A 27,244-nucleotide genomic window follows, 5' to 3' on the forward strand; every position below is an offset into this window, starting at 1 on the left:
AAATCGTATTTGCTTGTCCTGATTTCTAAGGAGCAGAGGAGTTGACAGGACACCAGAATATGGGAGCCTCTCTACCAAAGGGAAATTGAGGGCAGCAACTAGGGTAACAAAGGGTCTGGAAATCCTGACACATGAGAAAAAGTAGGAAGAACTAAGGATTGTTTGGTCTAAAGTAGAAAAAATATAGGGGTACATGTGCAGAAATAGCTGTTTTTAACAATTGAAATATTGAAAAGAGTTGAGAAATTGAAATTAGTTTGTGACACTTAAGAAAAACAGAATTAAGACAAGTAGGCAAAAGCTTCAGTATGTTTCAATGGAATATGAAGAATTTCTAACGATCAAAACTACCCCAAAGTGCATGCAAGGATCACACAGAGGAGACTCATCATGAACCTCTGCCCTAGGTCTGCTTCAGACCCTTGCATCACTCATTCAGCAGATATATCTGTTGTCTGTTGTTCCTAACAAACTACTTCCAAATACAGTGGTTTAAAAAAACAGACCTTTTATTATGGCACATATACACCATGGAATACTATGCAGCTATAAAAAAGAATGAGATTATGTCTTTTGCAGGGACATGGATGAAGCTAGAAGCCATCATTCTCAGCAAACTAAAACAGGAACAGAAAACCAAACACCGCACGTACTCACTCATAAATGCGAGTTGAACAACAAGAACACATGGACACAGGGAGGGGAACATCATACACCGGGGCCTGTCAGGGGGTGGGGCACAAGGGGAGGGAGAACATCAGGACAAATACCTAATGCATGCGGGTCTTAGAACCTAGATGACAGGTTGACAGGTACAGCAAACCACCATGGCACATGTATACCTATGTAACAAACCTGCACATTCTGCACATGTATCCTGGAACTTAAAGTAAAATAAAACAAAAACCCAACCATTTAATTTGCTCACAATTATGTGGGTCAGCAGTTCGGGCTGGGCTCCACTGGGCAGTCTCTCCTGGAGTCAGTCCTGTGGCTGCCATCATCTGGTGGCCTAATCGGGTGTTATTCGATGGTGTCACTCAGATGCCTGCAGGTTGCATCTGGCTGGGCCTCTTTCTCCATGCTCATCCTCAGGGAGGCAAGTCCAGGCTTCTTCCCCTGGTGGCAGCACATTCCCAGAGAACGAGAGGGAAACCTGCAAAATCCAGTGAGGACTAAGCTCAGAGTTCTACCACCAGTACTTCTACCACATTTTACTACTTCGAGCATGTTTAAGGGTCAGCCTAGATCCAAAGGAACGGAGAAACTGATGGGGTTGGCAGAGTCATGTTGCAAAGGGTTATGCATACAGGAATGAGGTATTTGAGGCCTTCATATTTGCAGCCTACTGCAAATTAACTAAAAAATTAACTAAGCACATTCTTATGTGCCCAGAACTCTATTAAGCATAAGAGTAGAGTGGTGACCCAAACATACAATGCTCCACCATCATGGAACTGATGGCTTAGTGGATAGAAACAGGTGTTAATAAAATGGTGACACAAGCTGAATGATGAACACGCATGGACAAATGGGATGGAACAACACACACTGGGGCCTGACACGGGTTGTGGGGTGGGAGGAGGGAGAGCATCTGGAAGAATAGTTAATGGACACTGGGCTTAATACCTAGGCGATGGAATGATCTGTGCAGCAAACCACCATGGCACATGTTTACCTGTGTAACAAACCTGCACATTCTGAGCATGTATCCCTGAACTTAAAAGGTAGAGAAATCTAAAATGATGACGCAAATAAATGCACTATTTATGACAATGCTTTCACAGAGGGGCACATGATACTTTGAGAGCATCAGGAAGGTGGGGTGTGGGTCTCAAACAAAGAGCTAATTTGACCGGGTACAGGGCAAGAATCTACATTTTTATGTTGGTTCCTAGGTCCTTTGCCCTGACCCTTGTCTCCTCTCCACTCTTACAGGGAGTGATTCAGTGGCTCTTTTGCCATCCATTTAATAAAGACCATATCTTTATTTGCAAGGCCTTGACACATCTTTGCACTGTCTGAAACATCCTACTCACCTCCTCATTGCCTAACTCCTTCCCAGCCTCCAGATGCCAGACACCTCTGTTTCCATGGACCTGCCCTAACCCCTCAATTCTAGACTCCACCTTTCACTATGGGCCCCAACAACACTCTAAATTCAGCCCATCTAGTACTTAACACATTGGGGCTTGTTGTCTCTTTATTTTTCTCTGTATTATGAGCTCTATGATGACAAGCTCAGTGTCTGTTCATCCATATATGGCCTAGGAATCACTTAATACTTTGAGCCTAGACATGCAATAAATGTTTGTTGAACAACAACAAAAAACAGTTCGTTATTTACAAATGCACATATCTCAGTGCCTCCCTGTGCTGTCCCGGCTACCTGAAATAGGTTCACCCATCTTCTCCTGTCTCTGGCTCTCTGGAGCTTAATCTACTGGTTCTTTCCTGATTTACTCTTCTATCTTCATCTATTCATTCTTCCCACATTTTAACACCCAGAGACAGAACAGAAATTCAAGAAGCCAAGTATGCAGAGTTTGAAATATGTGAGTACTGAGAATAGATGTTGAATCTTATATTCACTGGATAGCTGGTGATCTTTGCACAGTCAGTTTCAAGGGTAGGATGGGTGCTGATACCGACACCCAGCTGCAGGGACTTAGGAGCTCACAAGAGGCAGCATAATTGGAGGAACCAAGCCCAAGCAAGGGCGTGGACAGAGAGAGAGAATTCAAAAGAGAAGCAAGCCCAGAGAATAATTTCAAAATGGAGAGTGTTTGGACCTCTGTAGATGGTAAGGAAAGGCCCAGAAGAAAAAAGTTAAAATTCTAGTATCAGAGGAAGTCCCAATGGGGGTGTGGAGATTGTAAAGTCAGAGGTATGAGTGAGCGAGTCAGTTGTGGCAAAGAGCCATCACCATCCTGCAGAAAGTAGGAGGAGGAGAGACCAGCAAGGAGCAATCCTGTGCCCGCAGCCCGCGTTCTCCATAGGATGGGTGAGTTCCTCTACCAAGAGGATGAGAAGATGAGGCCTTTTAAGTACAAGAGCTTCCAGAAGGCTGGGGAAACTGACAGTGAGACACTGTTTCACCTGGGTGAACAGGTGGTGCTTAGGAAGGGGGCTTCTGAATCACAAAAGCCCCTGAATGATCCCACCCAGTGTGACCATCTGCATGGATGCAAGGTCTTGTTTCTTGGAAGAAGGGGCAGCTCCCCTGCTCTTCAGCTCACGTGTGCCATTCCCTGCCTTGGACCCACCAGGTGACATTTTTCACACTGTCATGACATGGTTGCAGCCACCACCTTGCCTCCCACTGAGGGAAAGCTCATTCTGGCCTGTAACTTGAAGCATTTCTGCCAATGAAGACTTAAATTATCTTTTTATTTTATTTTTAAGAAATAAAAAGCCTCATCTTAGTGTATCACAACTACTTAAGTATATATTTCCATTCTTTGCAAAACCAATATTTACTTCAGGATATTAGACTTTGAAATCATCCATGGCAAAACTTCCTGAGACATTTAGGTAAGTGAGAGGTGATATTGGGGAGTCCGAATGAATCTGGCACTGGTTAGTACTAGTCTGAAACATTACTAGTATTGTCTGGAATGAAGTGGAATAATAAGTTGCTCTTAATAATACCTCTTCTTGGGTATGATTCTTCATTGAATGTCACACAGTGCAAGGGCTTTACAAACACACTTTATGAAGCAAGAGCAATAACCTGAAAGGCAAAATGCTGGTTTGAGCACACACAGTGCAGGCCACTCACCCTTATTCTGCTTATACCAGATATTCCATGCACCACTTTCCAGAACATTTCAGGAAGCTGACTGGAAGTGCAGTGCAACAGGGGCACCAAGCGGAAGCATAGTGAGGAGCTGAGTTCCCCGTGGCTACAGCGAGCCATGATCATGACACTGCACTGTGGTCTGGGGTGTAGAGCAAGACACTATCTCAAAAATAAAAAATAAAGAGTTGAATGGCTTAGGAAAGGGGTGATGGAGCAGCGAAGGATGGGAAGGGGACAATGCCTTTCAAAAAGAGGAGGGCCGGGCACTGTGGCTTACGTGTATAATCCCAGCACTTTGGAAGTCTGAGGCAGGTGGATCACTTGAGGTCAGGAGTTTGAGACCAGCCTGGCCAACATGGTGAAACCCTGACTGTACTAAAACTACAAAAATATTAGCTGGGCGTGGTGGTGCACACCTATAGTCCCAGCTACTTGGGAGGCTGAGGCATGAGAATGGCTTAAATCTGGGTTGCAGAGGTTGCATTGAGCTAAGATTGCACTACTGCACTACAGCCTGAGCAACAGAGTGAGACTCCATCTCAATTAAAAAAAAAAAAGAGAAAGAATGAAAGGGAGGGGAAATTTGGCTTTATAATATGAGATGGGTCAAGAGGGCTTTGCCCTACTCTGCCTGGGAAAAGCAGCGAGAGGGCTGAGCAGAAGGAGAGAGGAGCCTCTGGGAATTTTTGAGATAAGCCTGGAAGAGACTGACCCAGGAGAGGAACCTACATGGTCCCACTTCGGGTGGAACAGAGTAAAACCATCCTTGGCAGATACATTAATCTTCTTTAACTTGCAAAACTCTCATGATGTAATGTGGGTGCTGCCGGAGTGAGAGGAGTGGGCTGTGGTCTAACTTTGCCTCACTGAGAAAATAATGAAAGAGCAAATCTATATACATCTGTTTGCATATATGTGTGTGTGAGTGCATGTGTGTGCATGTGTGTGTGTATGTGTGAGTATATATATTTGTGAATATGTATTTCAGATTTTTAAATATGAGACCCTAGTCTTCTTTCAATATAGAAAATTGGAAAAAATCAAAATACACTGCTACTTCTCTCTATATTTGATGCTATAGGAAATAGTTAACAGTATCAAATTCCAGTGCAAAAATATCAAAATGCTCTGCTGCCATCTGAACTTCATGCAGTTTCCATAGTGCAAAACCACAGGGAGCATTGCCTTAGTAAGCACACTGAGTGCAGAATGCACTGGCCCTGGCTCAGCACCCGGTCAAGCCTCCTTTCTCCTGTTTCCAGCACCATCTTTGGCCCTCAGCGTCCAGGCTTGAAAGCTACTGCGTTCATGTCCTGTATTGATTCCCAGTCCTCTCTCTTGGTTTGTAACCTACAGCTGGTGCCTATGTGTAAATGGTAGATTATTTTCTCTTACCTTAATCTGCTGAAATGAATGGATCCCTCCTGAAGATAAATCACAATGCAAAGTCGGGGAGTGGGGTTGACCCTATGTTCTGCATGTAGCTTGGCCTGAGGGGTAACCCTGAAAGGATAGAAGGTCATGGAGCAGCAACACTGAAGTAAGGAACACACATGTTGATCAGAAGCAGGCTCAATGCCAGACAGCACAGCTCCAACTTCTACTTGTCCATAGCCTCTAGGCAGGGGACATAGTGAGTCCTTCATGAATGTGTATTAAAGGAAACAGAAGCACACCCAGCCTTACCGGTGCACGGGCTCCTGTAGGAGAACAAGCGCCTGCAACACGCACCTGCCCCCTCACATCCACTCCCTGCAGCCAGCATCCAGAGGGGGCACTTCTAATCATACAAATCTTACTTTAGGACTAGAACAACATTGTCTTTAACAACACATATTATGGATTAAATTAAAAGTCGTGTTTTTCCACCCTCCAAGGGCAGAGAGGGATCAACTGAAAGGCACAGATTTTAAATATTCAGGAATTGAAAGTAAAATATCTTTCACATAATCCTTTAAAATCAGACGTTTATTCGCTCAGATATTTGCTCCCTTGGTCCATGAGTTCATCACCAGCAAAACCCACCCACAGTGTTGAAGGAGAAGGCCCCTCCAGTTCTGCCAGCCCCTGTGGAACCACCAGGGGGTACATAGAGTGAGCTCAGGAGAGCATCACATCACTACCTAACTTCATTTTGAGGTTGGGACAAGGTTGCTATCCCCATTTCAGAGCAAATAGAAAAGATTCAGGGCCAAATCCATGTTCCCGGCACCTCAGGAAGAGCACTCGCCCTCCCCTAATCCCCCTGCCTGCAGGGACAGTGCCTGAGCCTGAGCCTGAGCCTTGTCTGAACTCTCTGTTGCAGAGATACCCTCAGCCACGGGGCCAGAAGAAGAAGAAAGTGGTGAAGTACGGCATGGGAGGAATGATCATCGTCCTGCTCATCTGCATCGTCTGGTTTCCTCTTCTCTTCATGTCTTTGATCAAATCCGTGGCTGGGGTCATCAACCAGCCCCTGGACGTCTCTGTCACAATTACCCTGGGAGGGTATCAGGTGATCTCTGTGCACACCCACCTAACAGAGCCTTGCCTGCGCCACCCTCCTTTATGATAGCTGCCTGTAGGGTATTTAGTTATGGGCTGCTGACCTCACTATCCTATCTACATCTTGACTGCTCAGCAAATATGCAATGTATGAAATGAGGTGCAGAAGATGTTGAGAGAATAGTTCCCCTCTGGTCTTGAGCACCGGAATAATCACTCCAAAAAGAGATCTCAGATGCCATTTGTCATGGGATAAACATATCCTACAAAAATGGGCAATATCCTACATAAATGTTTTTCTTTTGACTCAGGATGCAGAGAAGAGCTGGGGAATATTGACAACACTGTTCTCTTTGTTTTCCAGCCTATTTTCACAATGAGTGCCCAACAAAGCCAGTTGAAAGTTATGGACCAGCAGAACTTTGATAAATTTATACGAGCTTTTTCTAGGGACACTGTAAGTAAATCCATGTAGTAGATCTCCATGAAGACCTGTCATCTAGATGAGCTCACTGGTTGTCATTCATTTGATACTTTCCCATAGCCTAAAGTGGCAGGAAGGAGGACATTTCAGGGTTTATCAGTTATATACAGCAAATTCCTGGCCACTGGCTACTTTGATAATCTAAGAAGTTATGTCTCTGCTATTGGACATTAGTGGTACTACACATTTAAATATTGATCCATTTTTTAAATTGTTCAACTTTTTAAATTGTGGTATATATTGATCTCTTGACTAGGAGTACTCTGGGAATCTATCCGAAGAAGTACTTCAAAATATGAGAAAGCTCCATCTAGGCACCAACTTATGAGTGCATTCTCTGTATTAGCAGAATTGGAAGCAATTTGAGGCTCACCAAACAGGAGCTGGTTGAGGAAATTAAGACAGTTGAATTAAATGAATTTGATTAGCACTGGATACGCTTGAGTGGTCATAATGGGAGAAGGGGCTTCCATTTTCCATTTTATTTACATGCCATGTTGTCCAAAGATTTTCCAAGCAACTTATTTTGTAATTTAAAAAAACATTACAGAGACTATAAATTACATGACAATTTCTCAAGCTTAAACATATATTAAAAAGAGACTATTATTTTTTAAATTGTAAAAAATAAGAAATACAGCCCCCACCACATAACACAATGTTGATGTTCTGGTGGCAAGTTATGGCTGATGTTATTCTCTCTACATTCCACCCTTTTCATAAGAAGACATCATCCTCATCATTACCATTTCTCTTACAAATATTTCTTTTTACTTATGAGAGTGAATAGGTAAGGAGACGCTTCTCTCTTCTGTAAAATTATCACCTATAATGCACACTGTCAAAACTAATCTTGAACAATGAGCAACTCTTCAGAGAGGGTTGGGATGTTCTGAGCAGATTAAGTTTTGTCTCTCTCATAAAAGGGATGTTCCCCATAGGTGATAACATTTCCTTTTTGGTGGAAAGGAAAAATGACACTAAATTGTCTGTTTTTCCTTAATTGTTTATCTGGAATGATCCCGTAGCTGTCTTGCTGGTAGCAACCACTGGGTTGGGCAGTGTAAATGGGAACTGTCCATGCCTGTGGATAAGGAAGCTGAATTATTGCAGTGGAACACTCAAGACCATCCATTATAAAAAAAAAAAAAAAAAAAAAAATCCCTTCAAAGAGAGAAACTTTTTCCATACTTCCAGTTAAAAGGAAGAGTAACTGCTTTCTTTATACAGCATGATGCATATAATCTATTTATGCATGTGGATTTGTGCACATACAGAGTGCTATGCAATTTCTGGAAAATTATGAAAAAGAAGACATAACAGTAGCAGAACTGGAAGGAAACTCAAATTCTTTGTGGACCATCAGCCCACCCAGTAAGGAGAAAATGATACACGAACTCCTGGACCCCAATAGTAGCTTCTCTGTCGTTTTTTCATGGAGTATTCAGAGGTAGTTACTGTATTTCCACGCATAATTTCTGCATTTCCCCAGTCTAAACTTGGAGTTGGGGGTGGAGGGTGTGGTGGGATGGAAGAATGGAAACTTTAGATTAACATGGATCGTACTTTGTCTTTACAGCCTTGGGAACTTACCTTCAATGCCAAAGCTAACATTTTTGTTTATTAAATAATGGCTTGCCCAGGAATCACCAACCAGACTGAGAACTTCTCAGTTTCCCTTTTTCGTTGTTTTTAGTTAACTTTAGAGTTTTGGTTTTTGGTTTTGTTGTTGTTGTTTGTTTGTTTTGCATTTCAAAATCCACTGTATTTTATTACCTTAATGTACAATTGGTGAAAGAATTAACATTTAAATTTCAAATGGTTCTCTTACTATAATGCAAAAGAGTATTGCTCTGAACACCTCCCTCATGTATCACTTACAGAACTATTATAAATCTACCACAGGGAGCCTCTCCACTTAGATGTTCCTCATGTGTCTTACATTTTACTGTCCACATTCTTCCATGGAAAAGGAAGTGAGTGATGCTCACCTGAGACAGAAGGGCCTCTCCTAGCTCTGATGCAGCAAGAATTGACCATGTGCCTTCACATGAACACAAGAAATGAAGACAGATTTCCAGTAGTTTGAAATTTGATTTAAATTAATATGTGGTTTTTAGAAAATCTAAAATTGTTTCAATGCAAAAAAAGAATTTGAATATAAGTCGCCAAAAAATCAACATCCTGCTTCTTATAAACTGAAATCCAAATAAATGATCTATTTTAATGTTGGATTATTCTAGATACTAACTTTAGGTTTTATTCGATTTGATTTGATTTATTTTTTTATGCATTATTTCTTTTAATACAATGAAAGATAACGTATAGTATGCAGAATTTAACAAAACAGGAAGGAGAACAACATTTTACATGGTGATTATTCCTTTACAAACAAAAAATATTTTTCAACATTTGAAATACCTGAAAATATACTTTTATTTTTTATTTTGATTTAATTACATTTTAGGTTTTGGGGTACCTGTGCAGAACATGCAAGATAGTTGCATAGGTACACATGTGGCAGTCTGTTTTGCTGCCTTTCTCCCCTTCACCCACATTTGGCATTTCTTCCCATGCTATCCCTCCCCAGCTCCCCGCTCCCGCTGTCCCTTTCCTATTCCCCACAATGGACCCCAGTGTGTAGTGCTCCCTTCCCTGTGTCCATGTGTTCTCATTGTTCATCACCCTCCTATGAGTGAGAATATGTGGTATTTCATTTTCTGTTCTTGTGTCAGTTTGCTGAGAATGATGTTCTCCAGATTCATCCATGTCCCTACAAAGGACACAAACTCATCATTTTTAATTGCTACATAATATTCCATGGTGTATATGTGCCACATTTTCCCAATCCAGTCTATCGTGAATGGGCATTTGGGTTGGTTCCAGGTCTTTGCTATTGTAAACAGTGCTGCAATGAACATTCGTGTGCATGTGTCCTTATAGCAGAACGATTTATAGTCCTTTGGATATATACCCAGTAATGGGATTGCTGGGTCAAATGGAATTTCTATTTCTAGGTCCTTGAGGAATTGCCACACTGTCTTCCACAATGGTTGAACTAATTTACACTCCCACCAGCAGTGTAAATGTGTTCCTATTTCTCCACATCCTCTCCAACATCTGTTGTCTCCAGATTTTTTAATGATCGCCCATCTAACTGGCGTGAGATGGTATCTCAATGTAATTTTGATTTGCATCTCTCTAATAACCAGTGATGATGAGCATTTTTTCATATGTTTGTTGGCCTCATGTATGTCTTCTTTTGTAAAGTGTCTGTTCATATCCTTTGCCCATTTTTGGATGGGCTTGTTTGTTTTTTTCTTATAAATCTGTCTGAGTTCTTTGTAAATTCTGGATATCAGCCCTTTGGCAGATGGGTAAACTGCAAAAACTTTTTCCCATTCTGTTGGTTGCTGATTCACTCTAGTGACTGTTTCTTTTGCCGTGCAGAAGCTGTGGAGTTTGATGAGGTCCCATTTGTCTATTTTGGCTTTTGTTGCCAATGCTTTTGGTGTTTTGGTCATGAAATCCTTGCCTACTGCTGTGTCCTGAATGGTTTTGCCTAGATTTTCTTCTAGGGTTTTTATGGTGCCAGGCCTTATGTTTAAGTCTTTAATCCATCTGGAGTTAATTTTAGTGTAAGGTGTCAGGAAGGGGTCCAGTTTCTGCTTTCTGCACATTGCTAGCCAGTTTTCCCAACACCATTTATTAAACAGGGAATCCTTTCCCCATTGCTTGTTTCTGTCAGGTTTATCAAAGATTGTATGGTTGTAGATATGTTGTGTTGCCTCCAATGCCTCTGTTTTGTTCCATTGGTCCATATCTCTGTTTTGGTACCAGTACCATGCTGTTTTGATTATTGTAGCCTTGTAATATAGTTTGAAGTCCAGTAGTGTGATGCCCCCCCGCTGTGTTCTTTTTGCTTAGAATTGACTTGGCTATGCGGACTCTCTTTTGGTTCAATATGAAATTCAAGGTGGTTTTTTCCAGTTCTGTGAAGAAAGTCAATGGTAGCTTGATGGGGATAGCGTTGATTCTGTAAATTACTTTGGGCAGTATAGCCATTTTCACGATATTAATTCTTCCTAACCATGAACATGGAATGTTTCTCCATCTGTTTGCGTCCTCTCTGATTTCGTTGAGCAGTGGTTTGTAGTTTTCCTTGAAGAGGTCCCTTACGTTCCTTGTTAGTTGCATTTCTAGGTATTTTATTCTTTTTGTAGCAATTGTGAATGGCAGTTTGTTCTTGATTTGGCTCTCTTTAAGTCTGTTATTGGCGTATAGGAATGCTTGTGATTTTTGCACATTGATTTTATATCCTGAGACTTTGCTGAAGTTGCTTATCAGTTTCAGGAGTTTTTGGGCTGAGATGATGGGGTCTTCTAGATATACTATCATGTCGTCTGCAAATAGAGACAATTTGGCTTCCTCCTTTCCTATTTGAATACCCTTTATTTCTTTTACTTGCCTGATTGCTCTGGCTAGAACTTTCAGTACTATATTGAATAGGAGTGGTGAAAGAGGGCATCCTTGTCTAGTGCCAAATTTCAAAGGGAATGCTTCCAGTTTTTGCCCATTCAGTATGATATTGGCTGTTGGTTTGTCAGAAATAACTTTTATTATTTTGAGACACATTCCATCAATACCGAGTTTATTGAGGATTTTTAGCATAAAGGGCTGTTGAATTTTGTCAAAGGCCTTCTCTGCGTCAATTGAGATAACCATGTGGTTTTTGTTTTTGGTTCTGTCTATGTGGTGAATTACATTTATAGACTTGCGTATGTTGAACCAGCCTTGCATCCCTGGGATAAATCTAACTTGATCATGATGGATAAGTTTTTTTATTTGCTGTTGCAATCGGCTTGCCAATATTTTATTGAAGATTTTTGCATCTATGTTCATCATGGATATTGGCCTGAAGATTTCTTTTCCTGTTGAGTCTCTGCCGGGTTTTGGTATCAGGATGATGTTGGTCTCCTGATTTGGGAAGGATTTGGGAAGGATCTCCTGATTTGGGAAGGATTCCCTCTTTTTGGATTATTTGGAATAGTTTCGGAAGGAATAGTACCAGCTCCTCTTTGTGTGTCTGGTAGAATTCGGCTGTGAACTCATCTGGACCTGGGCTTTTTTTGTGTAGTAGGCTCTTAATTGCTGCCTCAACTTCAGGACTTGTTATTGGTCTATTCATAGTTTCGGCTTCCTCCTGGTTTAGGCTTGGGAGGACACAGGAGTCCAGGAATTTATCCATTTCTTCCAGGTCTACTAGTTTATGTGCATAGAGTTGTTTGTAATATTCTCTGATGATGGTTTGAATTTCTGTGGAATCTGTGGTGATTTCCCCTTTATCGTTTTTTATTGAATCTATTTCGTTGTTCTCTCTTTTCTTTTTTATCAGTCTGGCTAGTGGTCTATTTTGTTGATCTTTTCAAAAAACCGGCTCTTTGATTTATTGATTTTTTGAAGTGTTTTTGTGTCTCTATCTCCTTCAGTTCTGCTCTGATCTCAGTTATTTCTTGTCTTCTGCTAGGTTTTGAGGTTTTTTGATCCTGCTCCTCTAGCTCTTTCAATTTTGACGATAGGGTGTCAATTTTGGATTTCTCCACTCTTCTCATGTGGGCACTTATTGCTATATATTTTCCTCTAGAGACTGCTTTAAATGTGTCCCAGAGATTCTGGTATGTTGTGTCTTCGTTCTCATTGGTTTCAAAGAACTTCTTTATTTCTGCCTTCATTTCATTGTTTATCCAATCAACATTTAAGAGCCAGTTGTTCAGTTTCCATAAAGCTGTGCAGTTCTGAGTTAGTTTGGAATTCTGAGTTAGTTGTTAATTCTGAGTTCTAACTTGATTGCACTATGGTCTGAGAAACTGTTTGTTATGATTTCCATTCTTTTGCATTTGATGAGGAGTGCTTTACTTCCAATTATGTGGTCGATTTTAGAGTAGGTGTGATGTGGTGCTGAGAAGAATGTATATTCTGTGGATTTGGGGTGGAGAGTTCTGTAAATGTCTATCAGGTTTGCTCGTTCCAGGTCTGAGTTCAAGCCCTGGATATCCTTGTTAATTTTCTGTCTGGTTGATCTGTCTAATATTGACAGTGGAGTGTTAAAGTCTCCCACTATTATTGTGTGGGAGTCTAAGTCTCTTTGTAAGTCATTAAGAACTTGCCTTATATATCTGGATGCTCCTGTATTCGGTCCATATATATTTAGGATTGTTAGCTCTTCTTGTTGTATTGATCCTTTTACCATTATGTAATGTCCTTCTTTGTCTCTTTTTATCTTGTTGCTTTAAAGTCTATTTTATCAGAGACGGGAATTGCAACTCCTGCTTTTTTTTTTTGCTCTCCATTTGCTTGGTAAATCTTTCTCCATCCCTTTATTTTGAGCCTTTGTGTATCCTCGTATGTGAGATGGGTTTCCTGGATACAGCACACCGATGGGTTTTGGCTTTTTATCCAATTTGCCAGTCTGTGTCTTGATTGGTGCATTTAGCCCATTTACATTTAGGGTTAATATTGTTATGTGTGAATTTTATACTGCCATTTTGATGCTAGCCGGCTGTTTTGCCTGTTAGTTGATGCAGATTCTTCATTTTGTTGATGCTCTTTAGCATTTGGTATGCTTTTGGACTGGCTGGTACTAGTTGTTCCTTTCTATGTGTAGTGCCTCTTTCAGGAGCTCTTGTAAAGCAGGCCTGGTGGTGACAAAATCTCTGAGTACTTGCTTGTTTGCAAAGGATTTTATTTTTCCTTCACTTCTGAAGCTCAGTTTGGCTGGATATGCAATTCTGGATTGGAAGTTCTTTTCTTTAAGGATGTTGAATATTGGCCTCCACTCTCTTCTGGCTTGTAGGGTTTCTGCCGAGAGATCTGCTGTGAGTCTGATGGGCTTCCCTTTGTGGGCAACCCAGCCTTTCTCTCTGGCTGCCCTTAGCATTTTCTCCTTCATTTCAACCCCGGTGAATCTGACGATTATGTGCCTTGGGTTGCTCTTGTTGTGGAATGTCTTTGTGGTGGTCTCTGTATTTCCTGGTCTTGAATATTGGCCTGCCTTGCTAGGTGGGGGAAATTTTCCTGGATAATATCCTGAACAGTATTTTCCAGCTTGGGTTCATTCTCTTCATCACTTTCAGGTACACCTATCAAACGTAGATTAGGTCTCTTCACATAGTCCCACATTTCTTGGAGACTTTGTTCATTCCTTTTTTCACTTTTTTCTCTAATCTTGGCTTCTTGTTTTATTTCATTGAGTTGATATTCAACTTCTGATATCCTTTCTTCTGCTTGGTGAATTCGGCTTTTGAAACTCGTGCATGCTTCGCGAAGTTCTCGTGTTGTGTTTTTCAGCTCCTTCAATTCACTCATATTCCTCTCTAAGTTGTCCATTCTTGTTATCATTTCCTCAAATCTTTTTTCAAATCTTTTTCAAGGTTCTTAGTTTCTTTGCAGTGATTTAGAACATGTTCTTTTAGCTCACGTATGTTTCTCATTACCCACCTTCTGATGTCTGATTCCATCATTTCATCACATTCATTCTCCGTCCATTTTTGTTCCCTTGCTGGTGAGGAGTTTTGGTCCTTTGTAGGAGGCGAGGTGTTCTGGTTTCAGGTGTTTTCCTCCTTTTTGCACTGGTTTCTTCCCATCTTTGTGGATTTATCCACCTGTCTTCTGAGTCGTTGCTGATTTTCCGACTGGGTCTCTGAGTGGACTCCAGATTGTTGATGATGAAGTATTTCTGTTTCTTAGTTTTCCTTCTAACAGTCTGGCCCCACTGCTGTAGGACTGCTGATGTCCACTCCAAGCCCTGCTTGCCTGGGGAACTCCTGTAGCAGCTGCTGAACTGTGAGGGTTGCTACCAGATTATTCTTCTGCTTTGTCCCTGAATGATGCCAGCTAAATATCAGTCTGATCAGTCCTTTGTGAGGTGACTCTTTGGATATACAGGGGTCAGGGAGCTGCTTAAGGAGACAATCTGTCCTTTATAGGAGCTCTAGTGCTGAGCTGTGAGCTCCGTTGTTCATTCAGGGCTACTAGACAGGTGGATGACTTAAGGACAGTTCTGCTGCTGATAAAGCCCTTTTTTTTTCCTCAGGTGCTCTGTCCCGGGGAGTTAGGGCTTTATTTTTGAGTATCTGTTGCACTTTTCTGCCTAGCGAGGAGGCAGGTTAGTCACTGCCTGCCTGTAGTGGCTATCCTGAGCTGCCGTGGGCTCCACCCTGTTGCTGTGGGCTCTGCCCTGTTGTTGTGGGCTCTGCCCTGCTGCCGTGGGCTCCGCCCTGCTGCCGTGCGTAATTCCCTGTAGCCCTGTTTATATGGGTGTGGTTAGAACTGCAGTGGCGATGGTGGCCCACCTCTGTAGTGGCGGACTCTCTGTGTTATGGCAGGTTGCCTCAGCAACGGCAGGCTGCGTCAGCAATGGCAGCATACCTCTGTAGGGGTCGCGTGCCTCAGTAGTGGTGGATGCCCCTCCCCCACCAATCTGCACTGTGTCCTGGGTTCAGCTGTGCTGGCCGTGAAACTCTCAACCCCAAGCGTTTCCTATTGCTGTTTTGTTATTGTGGGGGTGGGACCTGCCGAGCCTGATCACCTGGCTCCCTGCCTCAGAGCCCCCTTTTTTTTTTTTTTTTTTTTTAGCTGAACGGTTGACTCTCTCCCAGGTGTTCCAGTTGCCTGCTGCAAGGGTGCCGGGATCTGTGTGATTTCCTGTGCAGCGACCTACTGTGCTGGCTCAAACCACGTTGCTGCCCAGGAATCTCCTGGCCTGGCTTTCTGTTTAAGTCCCATTTAATCATATGAATATGCTAATCTGCCTTCCAAAATCTCCATTTGCCAGTTTAACAGGGCAACCAAACCAGTGTATTTTGTTTGGAGTGTTGCTGTGCTGCGGCCTCGGCCCTAACAGCCGCTCCAGCCCGAACAGCCGCGCCGGCCCAAACTGCAGTGGTGGCAGCCCGTGGGGCTCTTACACCTGGGACTCTAGTCTATGGACACTAAAGATCCATATGGAAATGCAGTGTCCACTCACCCTCTGCAGATTAACTGGGAGCTGCAATCCTGAGTTGGTCCTACAGTGCCATCTTCCTCCTTCTCTCTCGGTTCTGGTTTTAAGATGATTATCCTAACTTTAGGTTTTAAAGACAGGCTGGCAGTGAGCAAGAAAGAGAGGTAGAGAGACGAGAGGCAAGGTGATGATTTACAAAATGAGACAGTCTGGGCGAAATTTTATTATAATTTTCACAAAACGCTGAAGTTTCATCTTAATGGCAAAGAAATTTCAGGCCAGGTGTGGTGGCTCACACCTGTAATCCTAGCACTTTGGGAGGCCAAGGCGGGTGGATGACTTAAGGCCAGGAGTTTGAGAGCAGCCTGGTCAACATGGTGAAACGCTCTCTCTACTAAAAATACAAAAATTAGCCCGGAGGTAGTAGCACATGCCTGTAATTTCAGCTACTTAGGAGGCAGATGCAGGAGAATTGCTTCAACCTGGGAGGCGGAGGTTGCAGCAAACCAAGATCACACCACTGTACTCTAGCCTGAGCAACAGAGAAAGAGTTCATCAAAAGAGAAAGAAACAGAAAGAAAGAAAGAAAGAAAGAAAGAAAGAAAGAAAGAAAGAAAGAAAGAAAGAGAGATGAAAGAGAAAGAAAAATAAAGAAAGAAAGGAAGGAAAGGAAGGAAGGAAGGAAGGAAGGAAGGAAGGAAGGAAGGAAGGAAGGAAGGAAGGAAGGAGAAAGAAAGAGGAGAGAGAGAGAGAAAGAAAGAAATTAATTGCACCTCTGGAGACCCAGATTATCACTTGCATTCCATCAATGTTGGGGAAACCCTACCTGACCCTCTCCCCAAGTGTGACATAAGGGCAGCTTGGCTGTCCCCAAACGGGGAGACTTCCTGAGGGTCCTGCCTGCCCAGCCTGAGCCAGTGGCCATGACGTGGCCCCTGCTTTGTTTTTCCTTTGGTTGATAGAAAGATCATATCTTAGCAGAAGTTCTCACATCCAAATACTCCATCCAAAGCCCAACAGGTTAGTGATGCAGTTTTGGGAACCTCAACATAATACACTAGTTGATTAGCTTAGTTCTTTCATTACAGTTTTGAGATTTAGGACTCTAAGCAAGCTTATTTGGGTAGGCAAGTAGTAGATTCATTTGGGTCTATGAGACCAGCTTCTTAGTTAGAACTAAGAAAGAAGTATGACCAATACAGAAGAATGCCTTCTAGAATTTAAAATGTACAAGGAAATAGTAAAAAAAAAAAAAAAAAAGTGGGCTGTTAGAACGTAAAGAACTTCTTCAATCCCACTTTCTCCTTTTAAGTGTCTCAAATTCCTCATATCCAGTTCTGCACAAAATTAGAGCTACCAAAACAACAACAACAAAACGATTAAAATTCAAATTCTGATTGAATATTCCTTTTAACACATAGAGTCTGTTTCTTGTTGTGAAGATTAACATCATTGGGTTAATAAAATAATTTTTTAGAAACTCATATTAAAACATCAAGATGGGAGATGGGTTCTCTTTTGGTCAGCAGGTGAGTCTCTTTCTCACCTTCAACTCTGTTTTAAAAGTGTTTGTAGCTCCCCGGGTTCTATTACCTTGATTGTCTAAGAAGCAGAGCACTGAGGTGAAATGGACTGAAAGGGTCGGGACTGACAATTGTTGACCCAATGAAAACTTGGTGAAAGTAATCAAATTAAGAGTTAAATATGTTGTAGATCTCTTTTCTAGACTTCTGAATAGTCATTGACATTGAGCTTTTTTTTTTCTTCACAGAAACTTAAGTCTCGGTGCAAAAGCGGAAATAGCAACAGATAAGCTTTCTTTTACTCTTCAAAATAGTACTCGAAAGAATATTGCTAAAATGATAGCAGGCAACAACACAGAAAGTTCAAAAACACCAGTGTAAGTTTATTTTTCCTGTTAATAGAGTTTTGTTAGGTATATGCAGCTGGTACAAAATATCTATCTATAGATTCATGTGTATGAAAAATGCAACTTCATTATTTGGTAACACAAAGTGAATTTATATTTGGAGGCCTCATTTTGTAAGATTAAAGAAACTTAATCTCAGCTGTTTAGTTTTCTGTCCACTGTCCCCAGAGTTACATCTATGGGTTTGGGCCAGGCATGGTGGCTCATGCCTATAATCCCAGTACTGAGGCTGAGATGGGTGGATCACCTGAGGTCAGGAGTTCAAGACCAGCCAGGCCAACATGGTGAACTCCTGTCTTTACTAAAAATACAAAAAATAGCTGGGCATGGTTGTACATATCTCTGTAATCCCAGCCACTTGGGAGGCTGAGACAAAAGAATCACTTGAACCCAGGAGGTAGAGGTTTCAGTGAGCCTAGATCGCACCACTGCACTCCAGCCTGGGCTACAGAGCAAGACTCTGTCTCAAAAATAAATAAATAAATAAATGCATGAATGAGAGTTTGTATGGTGCCAGGCTCCAGGAAGCTCATCAGGGCACGGAAAGTGCTGGCCCACTGGGCTTCCATTGAGAGAGACATTATTCTTCCAGGTCTGTCTTTAAGTCCGCAGAGTGGCTTCTCCCTCAGCTATTGGGACCCATTTTGGGGCACACTAAAAATCGTCATGCTGATTCTCATGCCATTTGGAGGTATGGGAGCTCTGGCAGGTCCACCTGGGTTCACTTGGCCCAACATGAGAATGGGGAGAAAGGTGCCCCATTCTCCCTGCCCCAGCAGGTACTGGGCTCTTGCTGCCTTCAAGGTCCCTACTCAGGAATGGGACATGGGACTACACTAAAATGACCCAAACCTCTTGTCATTCACGTTTGCCACCTGATCATGGGCACCTGCTTCACCTGTCCACCCTCAGTTGAAGGAGGTGGGACTCAAGGTTCCTTCTTAGGAAGCCACAAGTGTCAAGCACATTCTCCTCCCACTATCTGTCCACCTGGCACAGAAAGAATTGATCGCATCTCTGAATGGCAAACCTTGCTTTTATCTGACCATAAATCACTGAAAGCCGGGCAAAGACCCTCTGAGACCCTTTTCTACTATTATTCCTGCCCCTGGGTCTCTGAATTGGGTTAGAGTGTACAGGGTTGAAGAGGACAAAGATAAAAGAAAATTTGGAAGAAAAAAATAGTATATATCTTAAAATATTATCCTGCCATTTATGTACTCCACTTGCAACAGATGCAAGCTGAGATGTTTAAATTCTAATATATGAACTAGCAAGAAAAAAAAATGATATGGGTCTAAAACTGCTAAACAAAATAGTTCAGACATCCACCAACAATGCCCCCAGTTTTGTCCTCTAGTCTGCCTTGCCCCCATTTTAATGTATGGAATATATGGACCACCATGGTGCAGGCAATAGAAGTGTTCCCAGACTAAGATATGTTTTGCAACACATTAAAGTTGAAGGGCCCTTGGAGGTTGTCACATCCTCCCCCATCACTTCCCAGATGAGAACATATTCAAGGTACTGGGATTCTGGGAGGCAGAAATCACTCGAGGTCCAGGTCACCAGCTCTCTTCACCCCTCACTGTCCTCTAGATAAGTTCATGCAGTCTACTTGTGTATTAGTCCATTCTCATACTGCTAATAAAGACATACCCGAGACTGGGTAATTTACAAGGGAAAGAGGTTTAATGGACTCACAGTTCCACATGGCCAGGGGGGCCTCACAATCATGGTAGAAGGTGAAGGAAGAGCAAAGGTACATCTTTTTTTTTTTTTTTTTTGAGATGGAGTTTCGCTCTTGTTACCCAGGCTGGAGTGCAATGGCGTGATCTCGGCTCACTGCAACCTCCGCCTCCTGGGTTCAGGCAATTCTCCTGCCTCAACCTCCTGAGTAGCTGGGATTACAGGCACGTGCCACCATGCCCAGCTAATTTTTTGTATTTTTAGTAGAGACGGGGTTTCACCATGTTGACCAAGATGGTCTCGATCTCTTGACCTCGTGATCCACCCATCTCGGCCTCCCAAAATGCTGGGATTACAGGCGTGAGCCGGTAGGCAACCATGTGCAGGGGAACTGCCCTTTATAAAACCATTAGATTTCAGAAGACTTATTCACTATCATGAGAACAGCTTGAGAAAACCTGCTACATCATCCAATTATCTCCCACTGGCCCCTCCCATTACACATGGGGATCATGGGAGCTACAATTCAAGATGAGATTTGGGTGGGGACATAGCCAAACCATATCAGGTTGATTATAGATATGTTCGAAAATCTAAAAACTAAAATTTAAAGAGTGCTCAATGGTATGGATAAGAATTAGAGGATCCAAGCAAGAAAGAGAGCACCTTGGCTTCACAAACAAGCCACAGAAATGGGAAAAGGCCAGTGGCTGTTTGTAAGCCATCACCTAGCTTGTTGTACAGACTTACATGTAGATCCAAATAAAGCTCAGTGAATTTGCTCAGCATCAGAGAGTTTTGATTGTCACAGAAACCTGTAAATTATGATGTCTACACATTGTACAGATAGATGAAACTTTGGCCATTATTTGGTGATATGAGGTCAAAAATAACAAAAAAATCAATTTTAGGTGGATAAAACAACTAAAACATAATTAGTTCTTTTTTTTCTTAATATACAGGACCATAGAAAAGATCTATCCATATTATGTGAAAGCACCTAGTGATTCTAACTCAAAACCCATAAAGCAACTTTTATCTGGTAAGGATGAGAAAAATTTGTTTCAGAATCTTTTTAAATCCTACTTTTATTCAATGTCAACAGTTTGTGTTTGGGGCCTTCATCAAACTACCTTCTAGTTATCTCTTCCCGTGTGTCAAGAATTATAAAACCCCTGTCTTCCTTTACTAGCCCAAGGGAGTTACTCACTCAGCTGGGAGCCACATTCTTCATTTTCTCTTTTCCATTGATAAGGAACTTGATTGACTTAAATTCACACCAAGTTTCTTATAGTACTGATTAATTAGACTATTGACTTGTTTCTACTAGCAGCCAGATTACTGACAGAAAACTGCCTCATACATTGTTAAATATGTCTGCCCCTCACAATAAGAACAGTAAAAAGATACCATGAAGTGTACTTGATTCATCCCAAGGGTTAGTAAGTATCAGTAGTGGCACTTTAGTGATTGAATTTTCCCAATATAATTTGGATGGCATAATTTCATGTTTCCTGTTTCTGGATTCTATTAATTATCAAGAATTGCTTGACTTCATGGCTTGAACCAGAAGCAGATGTATAGATCTGGACAATGTGGAAAACCAATGAAGTTATCTGGCACACATTCATTCATTCTCCAACATGGGCTGTTCACTATGCACCAGGCTGTAGGCCAGGCACTGGAGCCTGAGCTGCTGTGTTTAGCTGGAAACACACAGACACAAGTATGATTTGGAAAGCCACACAGAGATTGGTCTGGTAGAGGCCCTATGGAGGGCCCTGGGGATGGGCACAGGCTGGGCCCCACATCCACACACCTTTCTTCCTATGCAGTAAATAAGTATGTCTTGCAAGGTATTTGCAAGATGCATTGAGAAGTTTGCTATTTCCCTTTCAGCCAGGAATGGTTCTAGAAGTGTTTCCTCTGTACATGCAGATTGCTCAACAATTAGTCATTCCCCAAGAAGTAACTCTGTCCCTCCACAAGCTCTTCCCATGGTGACTCTGTGCTGCAAGCTCTTGAGTTTCCTCCTTATAGCTGTCTCTGCACTTTAGAACCATCATTCTTCCTGTTCCTATGGGTTCTGCATTGTTCACGTTCTTCCTTGATAAGGACTTTGGCTCTAACAGGATCATGCTGTGCCTTACTCTTCTTCATTGATCCATCCTTCCATGCCATAGAATATTTTTTGTCAAGCACCATTCTTGGATTCCCACCATCTAGGATAAGCTTGTCCAACCCGCAGCCCACAGGCTGCATGCGGGCCAGGACAGTATTGAATATGGCCCAACACAAATCTGTAAACTTTCTTAAAACATTATGAGATTTTTTTGTATGACTTTTTTTCAGCTCATAAGCTATCGTTGGTGTTAGTATATTTTCTGTGTGGCCCAAGACAAGTCTTCTTCTTCCAGTGTGGCCCAGAGAAGCTGAAAGATGAGACACCCCTGATCTAGGAATTTAGTATAAAATGATGCTGATGTGGTTCCCACATTCACAGAGTTTACAGTTCACCACCATGTTTCTCAGGGGAAGCACCAGCATCATTGGCAGGAGTGATATCCTCTTAGAAGGACCTATGCAATGTCACTACAAGCTTTTTTCCCCTATCTTCTACAAGTCTTTTGCTTTCACCCTAAATTCCAAGGAAAGTAATAATTGACCCGATGTTATAGTTCTCAGAGGTTTGCTGAGCTGCATGCCTTCACTCTTCCTGAAATGAGCTCCTCTCCTCACTCAGCTTCGCCTATTGAAGTTCTCACTTGGCAAATCTCAGCTCGGAAGTTATCTCCTCTGTGAATCACCCATAGATCATACTAACCAGAAATGGTCTCTCCAAACCAACAGACGTTGTCAATGCTGGCCCTATGGTAGCTGTCATGTGCGCATAAATTGTGCTCATGTACGTAGTCTTTTCCCATGGAGATACGGAACAATGTTATATGCAATTTTGGAACCCCTAGTACCTAACTGGGTGCCTTTCTTCTATAAGACCTTCAATAAATTCTGGTAATATGAATGAATTGGTTCAATCATGAGTCAGTGATTTGGGTTTTTAAATGTCTACAGAGTCATTTGGGATTGTCAGCTCAGCTGCTCAGGTGGTGAATCCTCCACTGTGGGCCCACTCTTCCTTGCCCACTCACACTGTTAGTATGTCCATGCATCCTTCTCATCCTGGAACCTTATGCTATAGTTAGTAACCAGGTTTTGCCACCTGAAAACTGTTGCATTAAATCCTAAAATTCTCATGCTGACTTGATTTTGTGTTTCTACCCTTCCAGAAAATAATTTCATGGATATTACCATCATTTTGTCCAGAGACAATACAACTAAATATAACAGTGAGTGGTGGGTACTCAACCTGACTGGGAACAGAATATACAATCCGGAGTCACAGGCCCTGGAACTGGTGGTCTTCAATGACAAAGTCAGTCCCCCAAGTTTGGGGTTCCTGGCTGGCTACGGGTAAGGACTCATCGAACAATTCACAGTTACGTGAGTCCACTTCTGTATCATATAAAGTTGAGAGTGGGAAGCCTTTTATCTTCTTAGAATATTCAAATTTTAGAGCTGCAATATTAAAATGCACACATCCTTGGCCCTTCATTTCAAAAAATGAGGCAACAGAGTCCCATAGAGATTAAAATGCCAAGTGTGACTCACACAGCCCAGGCATATGGCTTCTTCACATCTTGCTCTTGTGGCACAGTTTAATGCAATTCAGTGTTTACATTTAGAAATTGGCATAGAAATAATCACTTTTCTGCTTATATTTCCTTCTAACCCTTAGCAGATGGCTTTATTAGACATCTCGTTTTGAACTTCTGAACCATCTCAAAATGTTTTGATGCTTAAATCCTAGGACACATGCATCCCCAAGGACACAAATATAAAATATATTTCTCAAAGTTAGCCTCATAAGAAATTATTTTCACCCAGAATTTTATTATAAAAATTAATCTCTGAGAAAGACAGTATTGCTAAAAGGAAAGAAGATAATTATATATAATTACATTTCTACCAAATATATTATATGGTTTATGCATCTAATATATGCAATAAAACCACCTAAAGTTCATACATAAAACAGTTGGCATTGATTATTTTCAGAATGTGATATTGTAAAGGACTTTGATTTTTCAAGTCTAATAGTTCTGTAATACACAATTCTGTTTTCTTTGCAAAGAACATGAATTAACCTTTTAATTATAGAAAAAGTCAATTTTTTGACCAAAAGGAAAAAATGGTAAGATTTGATATGGTTATTTCTTCTATGGAATTTAAGGGAAAATAATATTATTTTTTCTTTTAGACATGCTTTATGAACCATATTTAACTGCTATATGCAATTTATACTTGCTGTTTTTTTCAGTATTATGGGATTATATGCTTCAGTTGTCCTTGTGATTGGGAAATTTGTCCGTGAATTCTTCAGTGGGATTTCTCACTCCATCATGTTTGAAGAGCTTCCAAATGTGGATCGAATTTTGAAGTTGTGCACAGATATTTTTTTAGTTCGAGAAACAGGAGAACTGGAACTGGAAGAAGATCTCTATGCCAAATTAATATTCCTGTATCGCTCACCAGAAACAATGATCAAATGGACTAGAGAAAAGACAAATTGAAACCTTAGAACACAGACTGCAAATAATGTTAACATTTGAATTTTTTAAAAAGCACAATATTCTCATAAGAGCTAAGCATTTCTAGTTCGATGGAAATGGTTTGTTTCTCTTCTGAAAGACAAAAGGAGCTGATATCCTTTTACAGTAAAAGCTACCTTGCAAGTTAAGGCACTGTTGAAAATATTACATGTCACTCCATTTCTCTGAGATCAGGGCTACTTGCTTTATGTTTTAGTCAACAGTGTCTTGCATTCTGATTAACCATGTGAAGGAATCATTTATGGGCCCAGTCCCTGAGAGAAACAGAAGAGAAGTAAGAAGGAAAGATGCTTGTGTTTTCCTCTGCAGGGACTACACCCTTCCTGGAGAGAGGCTACAATGCAGTATACAGCACTCCATCCCACTGGGGAAGCTGCTCTGATGAGACTAGAGGAGCCTTCAACACACTCAGAATATGCAACAGCAATAGGGGGCGGACACTCCTACCCGTGTGTCTAGGGGCAAAAGAGAAGGAACTAATTGCCCATGAAGATGCCAGTGGAAGGACCAGCCTCATTCTAAGCAAAAACATAACATTAGTGATACTCTTACTGCCTTATCTTAACCAAGGACTAATAAGATACCTTTCAATTAAACACCAGTGACTTCTCAGGAAAAAAAAAAAAAAAAAGCAGAAAAACAAATGATGTGGACACCTGCTTTGTCGGGGTCCAGCCGTGACTGGCTTCAATGAGGACGACCATTCTGGAGGGCTGCTGTCTCCCTAGCAAACGGATGTGAGGCAGAAGAGTAAAAAGGCCAACCCAGTGGGACCTGGACTACTTTGACTTTGTAACTCTTTAATAACTGAGGTCAGGACCACTCTTCTGCCTTTCCCGTCCCTCGACGTGCTTTTTCTCATTTCCATGATTTAAGTCAATGGTTTTTCCAGTATGTGACATTTTCCTTCCTGTTTTTCAGGTATATCAAAGAGTTTACATATTCCAATTCACATTTTTACATCTGAGACGGGTTTTTTTAAGTTCATAATTATGAAAGAAATATGTATATTGAGCTTGGGGAAATAAAAATGGCCTTTTCTTAAATTATTATTATTGGTAATACAACCTCTTCATTAAATAACAATGTAGCATGAAAAATTCATGATTGAAATGTAGTTTTCATTCCATATTAAGATACAGTTTCTGAGAAGAATCGTTGATTGGACTAGAATATGTCAAAAAATTGATCCTGTGTGGTTTGGGTTCAGGGCTGACTTAAAATAAAGCACATCCTGCAAAGTCATTTTAAGAATACTTCTTATTTGGGGTATTTGCATGAAATAGAAAACAGATTCTTTTTGATACAATGTACAGAGTTTTTTTTTTTAATCAACTGAAACAAGAATCCACTTCTTGCTGGTTCTATTTTGTTTTGTTTTTCTCATATAAGCAGGAAACAACTAATAAAATAATTTCCAAAAAGGAAACAATTACAGTGAATATGGGGCTTTTTAAAAAGTAGTAGACTTCAAACGATGTCGTGCGGTCTACGGAATGAATGAGTGCGTATTGATTCATATGCTGTGAAAGCCAGCATGCTTCCCCTGCTGAGATAAGCTGCTTCCAGCATTGCAACAATAAACTCAAACCACTTAGTGGAACTTGCATGACGGTCTGATTTCCCAGCAGCAGAAAGAATCATGGGGCATATCTGGTTGTGAGTTCTTTCTTTTAAAAAAACGTCAACAGGACTTTCCAGAAAGCAAACTGTAGCTCATTCAGGAAAGATTAAGCATAGGAAAACCCTCATGAGAAGAAAACGTAAAGGTCAGAGGATACCAGAACTGAAATATTCCTCAAGAAAACCATTTCCAGGTGTGAGGCAAAAGCCTCCAGATGCATAAGAGAGGAACATATTTCAGGAAAGAGTGCTGGGCAAAAAGGACATTCCTTTTGGGACTGGGTGTGCTGGACTGGAAATCACACAGAGAGTGCCAAAGCCTGGCTTCTGGTCCTGGCAGACCTGGACACATGGGTCTCTCATCCTCCCCAAGCCTCCTTTATCTGATGCCATCAGGGATCATCAAAATCTAAACAACAACATGCTAAGCCTCAAACAGTGCCCACCCCAGCCAAGCAGCTTGCTGCTACCTTAGATTGGGTTCTTTAGAGATAAACTCTGAGACAGCGCCACCTGAGGTCATTTTAGGGCAGTGATACAGGTCAGGGAGGAAGGCAGGACCAGGCAGAGAAGAGCCACAGTTGCAACTGAGCCCTGAAGCCAGGGTGGCTTTATCCCAAGCTAAGTCAGGGGTGTTGGGATCCCACACCAGCAAGCCATTGTCATAGCCATTCCCTGGGCAAGGTCTTAACCTTTCACGAGGTAACTCCCTTCAGGCTAGAGGTTTTTGCCTTTGAGGGACAGGGGCAGTCATGGGCATGTAGGTGTCCCTAGGGATCCTAGGAGATCACAGTACCATCACTGTCTACCCTGGAACACTGACTTCTAGAGTAAACCTGTGAGATCTTACCTCTCTTGCAAGGGAAGAGCAAAGTGAAAGGAGCTACAGGCCTGCCCGTAGCTGGTTTCAAGGTCAAAGTGAGACTCATCACCCAACCCTCCTGCGCCCTTTCAAGATCCTTCACCCGTGGCCAGCAGTCCTGGCGGGATCAGCCAGACCCTAAAGCTGAGGGTCCCGAGGTCTTGGTTTCAAGCCCTCCTCAGGTGCTGGCTACAGCTTTGCCTCTTTGTCATTCAAACTGGGCATCAAGCTCCAAAGAGGGATGATCCCCTGAGCACCAACACATTCTTCCTGCCCGGCTGGGTGGCAACAGCCTCCTCGTTCTGCTAACCTGGGTCGATTAGCCTTGTCAGTAAGGTGACCCCTTCCCTTGCCATATCCGTGACATTTGTCCCCTTGCTATCCTTCTGACTGAGTTATCCCTTCTGAAACCATGTTTTACTTTATCATTAATTTCTTCCTGAATTCTGCCTCATTTCTGAGTTTTCTAATTCTGATTTTTATTGTTCTTTCATGTCTTCTATTTTTTATGAATTTACGTTAGTTCATTTTGAAACACTGGATTGTGGTGTGCACCCATTGGTGAGCATATCTTTCTGGCAAACTTGGACCGTCTCAAAGCTACGATCCCACCCCTTATTCTTTTTCACCAGCCACATTTGGTGTTGGATTGACACACGGTCCTTTTCTGTTGCTACTTTGCTGGGGACATTTGTTTCC

At 41.8% G+C, this 27,244-nt stretch overlaps 1 protein-coding gene across 6 annotated transcripts in view; it reads left to right on the forward strand.

Annotated features, from left to right (window-relative positions):
• PIEZO2 (piezo type mechanosensitive ion channel component 2) overlaps nucleotides 1–25,109 on the forward strand; it is a 493,339-nt gene extending 468,230 nt beyond the window's left edge. For 4 of the 6 annotated variants that reach the window (XM_054243956.2, XM_054243959.2, XM_054243958.2 and 1 more), the window contains 7 exons: nucleotides 6,108–6,296; nucleotides 6,651–6,743; nucleotides 8,048–8,220; nucleotides 17,543–17,671; nucleotides 20,353–20,432; nucleotides 22,678–22,861; nucleotides 23,769–24,700. In XM_054243956.2, coding sequence (XP_054099931.2) covers nucleotides 6,108–6,296; nucleotides 6,651–6,743; nucleotides 8,048–8,220; nucleotides 17,543–17,671; nucleotides 20,353–20,432; nucleotides 22,678–22,861; nucleotides 23,769–24,021 — 1,101 coding nt within the window. In that variant the 3' untranslated portion in view covers nucleotides 24,022–24,700. Of the gene's footprint in view, nucleotides 1–6,107; nucleotides 6,297–6,650; nucleotides 6,744–8,047; nucleotides 8,221–17,542; nucleotides 17,672–20,352; nucleotides 20,433–22,677; nucleotides 22,862–23,768 lie in introns of all 6 variants that reach the window. The other 2 variants (XM_003734614.7, XM_054243960.2) reach the window with 2 other exon arrangements.
• Nucleotides 25,110–27,244: the final 2,135 nt, after the last annotated feature.

Source organism: Callithrix jacchus, chromosome 13, assembly GCF_049354715.1.
Source record: "Callithrix jacchus isolate 240 chromosome 13, calJac240_pri, whole genome shotgun sequence".
Taxonomy (NCBI): domain Eukaryota; kingdom Metazoa; phylum Chordata; class Mammalia; order Primates; family Cebidae; genus Callithrix; species Callithrix jacchus.